At 37.8% G+C, this 10,284-nt stretch overlaps 1 protein-coding gene across 1 annotated transcript; it reads left to right on the plus strand.

Moving 5' to 3' along the window:
- Positions 1 to 5,224: 5,224 nt before the first annotated feature.
- On the plus strand, positions 5,225 to 8,581 carry cckb (cholecystokinin b). The gene is made up of 3 exons (XM_043217195.1): positions 5,225 to 5,280; positions 6,060 to 6,295; positions 8,134 to 8,581. Exons 2-3 carry the CDS (start codon positions 6,061 to 6,063, stop codon positions 8,262 to 8,264), a joined length of 366 nt encoding a protein of 121 aa, XP_043073130.1. The 5' UTR covers positions 5,225 to 5,280; position 6,060; the 3' UTR covers positions 8,265 to 8,581.
- Positions 8,582 to 10,284: the final 1,703 nt, after the last annotated feature.

The following is a 10,284-nucleotide window of genomic DNA, read 5'->3' on the forward strand; positions in this document are numbered from 1 at the left end:
ACAGTGCAGATTGAAGCGATATACATGAAGAGCTGTTATAAGCCTTGTCTTGTTTAGAAAGCTGAGGTAAATGAGTTTGCTAACCTTGTGTTTCGCTCTCGAGATCTCCGTTAGCTGCTTGTGGACAGATATTGGCATGAGAATGAGTCATGATTTGATCCACTTCACATCCTCCTCTGGAGTTTTCACTCAAGCGTTCCCTTTGTGTATACAGGCGTATCCCTTCATTATTATATCAAAAGCCTGATTAATTGAAAGCCCCTTGGAAACTCTAACACAATTGACTGTCATTTATTTTATTAAAAACAAGCCATCAGCCTCTGATTGTTGCCCAAATCCTACGCAAGCCCTTTAGCTGCCTGTCAGGTCAAACTTATTCAAGCTGGGGGGTAATTCATCATAATGACACCGCAATTGTGATTTCGGATTCAACCCTATTCACCGATGGTAATGGGAAAAATACAGCTAAGGCATTAAAGTCGATGTAGTATCTTGAAATTGCACATACTATTACATGAATCTCCTGTCAGGAACTTGTATAGTCATTTAATGCTGGTGGTTGGCTGGATGAGACACACGATTGATCGACTTGAGAGCCATTTTTATTTATTTATTTTATCAAATTGCTGCTGTTTTCGTGTGCATTCGTTCCTTAAATTCAAAGCTATTTCTTGGATCTTTTTTCAAAAACAGTTTAATAGTTTTAGACTACTGAAATCACATTACTTTTGAGCCATATACTATGTGTATGACAGTTAATGTGAAAACTGCAGTGACACATAAATATCTTACTGTATGAGTTCGTCAAGGCTTTGCGAGAATCAAAGCAAGATGACTTTGTTTGCACATTAGATACGATTTGTTACAGCACCGTTTAACTCATAAAATGTATGTTACGCTTATAATAAGTATAGCACAATCCCTTTCATTAGCCAGAGGCTTCAATCGATATCATTGACTTCCTGCGCCTTTTAAAGTCGGCTTAACACATCTTAACACCTCCTAAGATAATGGTTTTAATTAGATTCAGCTAACATCCTAACAACAGATAAAATATACAGGTTGAGGGATAAAGAGAAAAAAATCTTTAAATAAATATTCAAACGTTGCAGAGAAGGGAAAACCTGTAATGCATTTTGTTTTGGTGGTGGAGCTTAGCATTATTAAATATTCATAGACTGATAGATAGGGATACTTTATGAATCCCCTATGGCAAACTCAGGCAACCTCTCAGCTGGCTAAGAAAACAAAGAGTAATGTTCATTGCAGAGATTTTGTCATTGTACTAAACTCAACGAAACTAGCACAAATTATGAATTTAACCATGGGGAGTTCATAAAAAAAAAGTCTGTAAAAAAGGCAGTAGAGCTTAAACTGCCTTTACGATCTTTGAGATCTAAAGCCATCGTTGCTGTTTTTAACGTTTTCTCTCTTTTTTTGATGGTCCGAAACGGCCAGTCTATTAATATTAACTAAAAGTAAAATAAAGATGTAAAACGAAATCCTCCCCACTCCACCGAATCAATACTCTGCCTACCAAAAATACAGCAGATTTACGCAAGCAGCCTCGCGAGGACCCGATTTGATAATTGTCAATCTATCCTCTCGTTAACTTGCTTTTTGCAATGCCGATGAGGAGGAGGACAGGTGCCTCTTTCAGCACAACCCAGCTGGCTCTTCAGTCCTAATTCATCCTGCTTCAAGTGTTATTGGACAAGCTAGAGGTAAATCACACAATAAAACACTGGAAAATAGGATGCCGTTTCTTATACAGCACCCTACACAAAGATAATTACAGTGGCGTCATAGTAATGCCTGGGTGTTTCCCATTGGACCAAATTGGTGATTGCAGACAAAAGTGAACTAAATGAGTTTGTTCCTCTTATCGGTGCCGGTTTTATTATCACATTTAAAAGTTAAAGATGAATGAAACACAGCTGCCGTTACAATTTAAGGAATATGCGTGGTCTGTAAAGAGAAAGGTGATCTATTTTTTTCTCATTTAAATCTCCATCGGATTCTAAAGGTGACTGAGAGTGGCAAATAAAAACATACATTTGTTTAGTTGTGAATTATTTAGTGTTTACCCAAAGACGTTGTACATGGTTTATCACTGTGACATCCGGCAGTGTGTGTGTTTTATTGTCACATTGAACTGTTGTTCTCTGCCTTGATCCTTTAGCTGTAGATGAAATGGTTAAATGTGACACTAGCAAAGCTTAAATCAATGATTCATCATGGAAACTAATGTACATTTGTGCTACTTGTTAATGCTAGTCAGAAGCAGCTGTTATTGAGGGAGGGACTCTCCCAGTATTTGATTGGACAATTCTGAATGAGAGTGCTAGAGTCATCGATATTTTAGGCCCATTTCCACTGCTAGATTTAAATTTTTCTTAACTTTTAGGAATATTCTAGCATTTTTATGTCTACAGCACTCTCCGATTTCATAAGATCTTGCATAAGACATAAGTCTGTCAATTTCGCTTGGTCCTCTCTCTTCACGGGTAACATCTGTAAGGAACATGGACATTTTACTTGGTCTTTTCTGGTCTGAAATGTGGTAATTAAGTGTCATTAATTGACATGCCCCCCAGTATGTAATTACAGACAGAGAGAGGGACAGCAGCAAAGAGAGAAACAGCTTTAAATTACTCATTCATGTGTGCAGTGGAAAGTTTAGCCGTCTTGTAAGAAGCATAGATTTACATAGGTCATCCTCAATTGCTCTGGAATGATCTTTGGTAATGGCGCTGGTTTCATTTCTTTCCAGAAGACTGTGAGGTGAGCACAATTACATCTGCCGTTTAACCTCCTAGCCCTCGATTTAGAGTTGACCCTGTCGTGACAGACAGCGATCAGAATAAAACACGACGAGGATCAGTTAGTGCGACAGGCAGAATTTTTGCATGGACTGGGGTAATTGTTGCAAACGAGCCCGTTTGGAAAGAGATTGAAGTAATGATTAGCACAGCGCTTTGTTTGATCATGGCCAAAATTTCTGGCAAGACGCATTCTTTGGCTTAAAGGGTTACTCCATCCCAAAATTAACATTTTGTCATGAATCACTTGCCCCCATGTCGTTCCAAACCCCTGAAAGCTTTGTCTGACCTTGCAACACAATTGAATATATTTTGGATGAAAACCGGGAGGCTTGCGACTGTCCCATGGACTGCCAAATAATAAACTCTGTCAGGGCCTAGAAAAGTATGAAAGACATCTTCAGAATACTCCATCAGTGGTCAAAGAAAATAAAAATGATGAGATTTGCACGGTGTGCACTGTGAAATATTAATTACAATTTAAAATAACAGTTTCCTATTTAAATTTATTTTTCCATCTAATATATTCCTACGTGTAATCATTTCTAGCTTTACTAAATGTTTATTGCCTGTCCATTAGCCATTTTGTAATTTTTTTCAATTATTATTTTGATAAGAATTAAAATAGAACAGGAAACGAGAAGAGATGGGAATGGAAAACGTTGCAAGCCAGATTCAAACTTTACCCACACCTCTGATCGATAATAAAACCCCTTGACACTGTTATGTAAGGTGACGCAAGTGGGAAAGAACTCTAAAAGTCTTGATGTCTTGATGAACTTTTGCTATAAAAATCTCCTCATCAAACACGGGTTGCGAGTGGATCTAATGTGTGACCATCCTTCACACCTGGAGTAAAGAAGTCAAGCAAATTGAAGTGCAGGTTGGCTTCACACTACGACGGGCTCCAATCACACAAACACCTCCCACACGCCAGCCAATCAATTCTCATGCTTCACAGCACCTCCCACGCAAGTGTTCCCACACCGACCACGCAAATGTTACACCCCGATAACCATGAGAGGGAGAGAGAAGCAGAAAGAGGGAGAGAGACTGAGAGACAGGTGGACAGACAGAGATGTATTCATTAACAGCTGTTTTCTGTGAAAACAAATTAAAGTACCCCATGAGTACTTAAATTGTCACCTCATAAAAGCTTTAAAAAAAAAAAAAGATGTCAAATATGAGAAGAATTTTAAAAAGGATGGGATAGACAGCCAAGAATAAGAGGGATGTACCACAGGTTTTTATTTTTTCTTTGTTTGGTTTTAGCTGGCCATGCTTTTCTATAATGAAAGTGTATGAGCCGATCAAGTTCAAAAATCCAAACCTGCAACACTAACACCATAAAATGATACTTTTATGGTGTTAGCTTTCTCATTTCGAAGCTTACCAGCTTGATAAATTAAAGTGAAATCTGGATATGGAGCAACACCAGAGTGAGTTTTCATTTTTGGCGAAACATTCCTCAGGAACTGCAGGAAACGCTTAGAGCTCTGATGACTCCTCCTTCCATTACTATGCAAATGACAGGGATCAATTGTTATCGATCATGCGGGTTATCACAAAACGAATCTGGCGATCTGTCCGAGACCGCAGCCTCCGTTCTGTGAACAACGGTTTATAAAAGCAGCGTGACAGCAGAAGATAAAGAAAAAAGTCTCAGAAGAATGAGAAGAAAGGGGAAGAAGAAAACAGATAAAGTGAACTAACAAGAAAATGGCCTTGAGACGGGTTTTTACATCATACAGTAAGCGTAAAAAGTACTGGTGCTGAAACACCTCCATAAAGTTCTATACATAAGTTACATAAAGAGTTATACAAAGTCTGTTTAAAGATAGCTGCAGCTGGCTTTATCAATGACTCATTGACATTTTTATAACTATTAGATTCACACGCTCGTGGTTCTACTTTGACCTACAACTGGACACTGAGTCCATGCAGCCATTCACTTGAAAAGAGCTGAAACGGCCAGCTTATCTAAGCAGAAACGGCATACAAATGACATGTTTGGTTTTTCCACACACACATATGGGTCAAATTAGCGTCCAGACTGTTCCCCTTGACTCTTGATCCACAGTTGTGGCAGATATTTAAACCTGTTATGCAGGCTTTGTCTGTGTAATTGAGTTTGGATTGAAGCATCACCAAATTCAGAATGAATGACAATTAAAACAGTTTAACAGAATAATTTAATAACTGAACTAAAAAAAAAGAATAGTGGAACAATTCTGTGATTCTAAGAAAAAGCTAATGCAAAAATAGCATGATGCACATGATGTATGCTTAAACAATTTCCATGTGCGTGCATGTCTGTGTAAGTGTGTGAGTGAATGCATGTGTGTGCGTGTGTGTGTGCGTGTGTGTGCACGTCACAGCTGGGTATATAAGTGCCTCTCTCCCTCCTTCCTGAGAATACCCACTTTCATTCTCCTCCAAGCTCACAAAAAAGAAGAAGGTAAGAGAAATCTATCTATCTATCTATCTATCTATCTATCTATCTATCTATCTATCTATCTATCTATCTATCTATCTATCTATCTGTATATCTATCTATTATCTAATTTTATAATCAAATGGTAACAGAAAATTGTCAACTGTGCTTGATAACTTTCCTGTCTTATTAAAATGATTTACTTAATATTTTCTCTTGATATACTTAAAATATCTTTCATCCCTTACACTGACTTGACTTAAAACGATTGAAAAAATAGATAATTAGCTGCATCAATTATCTGTGTTTTCCTTGTTATTTTCTATTTTTATCAAATAAATGTGCTCATTGTTATCACTGTTTTAAATTTTAAGGATAAATCAGTTTTTTTTCCCACATTGGCTTACATTTAAATTTTGAAAAAGAAATGAAAATTAAAAAAGAAAAAAAATTATATTTACAGTCAAATAATAAAACTATTTTTTTTATTTAGTAAGAAAACAAGTAAAAATAGAAAAGTAATAATAGGTAATAATATGTAATAATAAATAGCATTAAATGTTATGGCAGTAAAAACAAACAATATGCACATGCATTTAATATTAGTAATAATACAAATAATAACATTTAAAAAAAGAAATGAACATGAAATTTAATGGAAGTAAAAACAAAACAAAATATGCAAATACATTTAATATTAATAATAATATTACTTACAAAAAATTAAGATGTAGAAAATCATTTAACATTTAACTTTTAACATGCTTGCCTCTCTCTGCTCCTCGTCTTGTTCACATTTGCAGGATGAACAGCGGAGTGTGCGTGTGTGTGATCCTGGCTGCACTTTCTGCCTCCTGTTTGGGTCGGCCCCGCTCCTCTGATGACAGCGCTCTCCCCTCGCAGCTGGACACCAGTTTAAGTGATCGCCACCGGCTCGTCCGCTCCACCAGCCTCACCCTCAAACAGCAGTCGGCAGACACAGACCCAGACACCCGTGCCAACCTCAGCGAACTGCTGGCCAAACTCATCTCCAAAAAAGGTGAGAGACACTCGAACGTCCAACAGTGCTCCACAATGACAGAAAGAATAACACCGGTTTTTGAGTCGTCCTGAAAACCAGTAAATCGGAGCTTCAGCTTCAGAAACACAGAATGAGCAACAGCAAAACTAACTCGCTAATACATACATAAACGGACAGCAGGAAGAGCTGGAAGGAGACGAAGCAGACAAACTGATCAAGATTCATTTCGTTCTGCTCCAACTCTTCTGCTCTCCTTTTCCTGTTTTTTTTACATCTGCCTGTTTTCCAGTCTATTGCTTATTTTTTACTCAGTCTATGTCCTTGTGTATGAATGCATTGTTTCTTTTGCCTTCATTTGAAAATTGATGAGCTCAGCATTTCCTTTAAAATAATTGGTATATTATTTTAAATAAGTGCATGAAAATGTAACCGCGATTTGGTTTGTTCTTCACTAAACATGAATCAAAACAATTATTAATTTAGGACAAATGTTCTACATGCTTTTAGAGCATGTTCATTAGGAGAACAACAACAGGAAGGTAAAATAACAAACGAGCAGGTAAAATCATTACATGAAACTACAGGTTTCCGCCTGATGAGAGGAAAACCTTTGTCACGCACTGCACAGTAGCTCCAGGTTAGCGTTGCTGGGCACTGACTATCACAAACACAGCCGAATGGAGCATGTTTATGCCCGAGGTGTACGAGGGGTGGATGTTTTTGGGTCAGGTGTGCACTATTAAATTGCATAACCTCTCATTAGGGCGTCTCCTATTCAAAGGGGATCTAACTGTTATCATTCCTAATCGCAGGAACAGGGAATTGCACCTCTGAACATGCAAGCTCAGTGTGACATGACATTTTATTAAACATTAAACAGTAAACAAGGAGCACCTGCAATGCGTGTTTGTGTAGGTGGATCAGGTTTTTCAAACATTACAGCGACCAAATATTCCCATAGGGAGCATTTATGCTCTCCAAAAAGGAAGGTTTAATAAAGAAACAAATAAGGTGTAAAATCCTGAAAGGTTTTCTTGAGGAGTTGGATTTAGGTTTGGGTGGCAGACAATATCCTTAAGAGGCATTTGGAACGTCCAAACCATTATATAACAACTAAAGTCTGCGTACGTGATGAAAACGTTCAGTGTGTGCAGTGGGAACTAACTGATCCCATTATTGAGAGTCCTAGTTTCTCACCAAGGTCAGCTCTCTCTCTTTTAATAATTTTGAGTAGGAGGTGCAAGCTTCACACATGTCAGCATGTCACAACAAGTCTACAAATTTCAAAGAAATGATAGTATGTATAGCGTGTTAAAAGTCTCCCATCTGCTGCAAACGGTATCACACCCTTGACAACAGATTGAATGATACCCAACATGCTGTATGTCGCTGAAACGTTGGTCAAACATTGCCACACACCGCAGCACGCCACTCATCTCGATATTTTTTTTTCAATCACGTCTATTAAGAATAATTATTACAATTTGCAGCGGGTCAAAGTAATCCTGACTGTTTAAATGCCATTTTGACACGTCGCATAAATCGCGAGAGTTCGCATCTGTTTAAAACAGCCCTGAACCGTTTGTTTTGCCGCTGACATTATCAATCACTCACTTAAGTATGATTTATGTTTCATGGGTGACAGATACCTGCTACAGTGCCAGGTTTTATATAAGAGATGTTAGAAAGTTGCATCTAAAAGTGATGACTTATACTTTAAGTAAGTGTTTGAATGGAACTAAATCCAGAGATACATAAAATCCACTTTTTCTACTTGTGTATATGCATTCCATGTAACTATATATATTCAGGATTAAGAGATTTTGCATTAACTTCTTTCTTTCTGTCTCTCTTAGGTTCTGTTCGTCGCAACTCCTCCATGAACAACAGAGCAAACAGCATTAACCACCGGATAAAAGATCGGGATTATGTGGGCTGGATGGATTTTGGCCGACGGAGTGCTGAGGAATATGAATACTCATCATAAAATCCATATATCACACGGTTGCTCATCCACAAATAAAGAGTATATTTATTACTACTATTGTTATTATTATTCTAATGTACATTTGTTAAGAAACCAGTATAATGCAATATACACATACGCCTAATTTTGCAAAAAAAGACAAAAAAAGTCTCGAAGTATTGTTGTTGGTTTTCAGTCTTGTCATTTTATTTGATTTTATTTGTCACGTATGCGGTGGCTTTTGCATAAAGAGAACCATTAAGCTGATGTGCTTTGTCAGATTCATGAAACTACAGTTTTCAATAAATCAGGTCAGCATTCAACTTTGGCCTTAAATCCTACAGACTCCGGCAAGTTTGTCCATCAAAACAGCTCACAACCACAAGAACTCGCTTTTAGTGGAAGGAAGTGCTTGACAAATGGCTTTCAAAGACTTTGTGGCTCAAACTGCTTTCTCGGGAAGCCTCTTTGCTTGAAAAGAAAGTGAAAAATCAATAAATGAGTAAATGAATTAATGGAGGAAATGCTTTAAAGAAACATAAAGTGGAGACAGTGGGACAATTTCTGGTTAAAATAGACCATTTGAATTACACACATGCTCTACTAATACAAAGACAAAGAAAGTGGAAAGAGTTAGAAAAGAGAGAGTTGAATGTTTTTTTAGACTTCAAGGCAGACTCAAGGGATCTACTGAGCTTCATACACAGTCCGAGGGTAAAGATTTCCGTTTGACAGACACACAGAGACGGAAATAGACTGGAAAACAGACAGATGCAATAGACCTCTCTATATAATAACTGGCCAGCCTTCAAGCTGCAACGGATGTGGCATATGTCTTCAGACTGATCAGCCACCACATGCTCGCACGTCACTGTCTACCATAATCAGGCAATATTTAGTTGGCCAAAAGCTGGACAGCACTGTCATATTCAAAACATAATCCTTTTCCTCCACTGACCCTTAATAATGGCAAAATGTTACTGAGCTGTAATCAAATACTGGCCACTAAGAATGAATGTTAATCGCATCAAACCCTCAATTACAGATCTAATCCAACATCGAAGACGTATTACATCACATTAGACCGCCAGTGGATTGGATTCAGCTTGTCATTATTTAGTCAAATGGGAATAATGTTATTGGAGTGAGGACTGTTGCTGGGCAGGAGCATTGAACACTGGGGACAGGTAAAACTTTCTCATTGGGCCCTTTGTTTAGATGCTTGGTACCTGTGTTAGCTTAACTTCTTGCCTTCGTTTAAAACGATGAGCAATTGTGTTATTTTGTGTCTGGCTGCATGACGCAAATGGATGAACCAAAGCATGGCCACTTATTTGTGACCTGAGATTAATATTCTCTGGACATCTCATGATATAACTGAGGATTTTTTTTTTTCTAAAACATCTCTTAATGGATTTGCCCCCGAGCCAGTGGGAAAGTCATTGAAACGCATAAAGTAATAATAAACATCTTCAAACGATGCCCTACCTGCTTCACGTTATTAAACGCTACTGTTTGGGCTGATTCGTTCTTGTAGGACATCTTTGAGGTTTATGAGAAACACTCGAGTGCAAATAATTCCAGTCCCGTTCCCATGGCAATTACCACGAAAAGCAGGTCTCTTGTTTTTTTTTCTCTGGACACTTAATTTGGAGAGCATGTCTGAAGTAGGGAAGAACTGAAATTATGTTAGCCATCATGCTGTCTGGGATAACAAATTGCTTCCTTTAACTTGTACTCCTCTTGTACGTCTTCAAACAAACAATACCGAACAGCTGCTTCGCAGGATGCAACCTCATTTCAAATAAAGGAGGCAACTTCTGCCTAACCGAAACTAAGCCAAGTCCAAATCGTGTTTTTTTTTTTTTTTTTTTTTTTTTACATGAGAAACACGAAAGAAAGTCCACGTTTTTACTTGTAAAAGCCACCGGTGGGTTGTGCAAAAAAAAAAAAAAAAAAAAAAACCCGAAGGAAAAGAAATGAGTGAAGTCAGACTGCCCTCTAGTGACAATTATGCGTATCGACAGACAAGAAGCATACG

This window comes from Puntigrus tetrazona, chromosome 19, assembly GCF_018831695.1.
Source record: "Puntigrus tetrazona isolate hp1 chromosome 19, ASM1883169v1, whole genome shotgun sequence".
In the NCBI taxonomy this organism is placed as follows: Eukaryota; Metazoa; Chordata; class Actinopteri; order Cypriniformes; family Cyprinidae; genus Puntigrus; species Puntigrus tetrazona.

Bases quoted from the DNA above. Each gene is read 5' to 3' on its own strand.
- cckb (XM_043217195.1), top strand. From the start codon at position 6,061: ATGAACAGCGGAGTGTGCGTGTGTGTGATCCTGGCTGCACTTTCTGCC. The intron at 6,296-8,133 runs GTGAGAGACACT...TGTCTCTCTTAG, and splicing joins CAAACTCATCTCCAAAAAAG to GTTCTGTTCGTCGCAACTCC.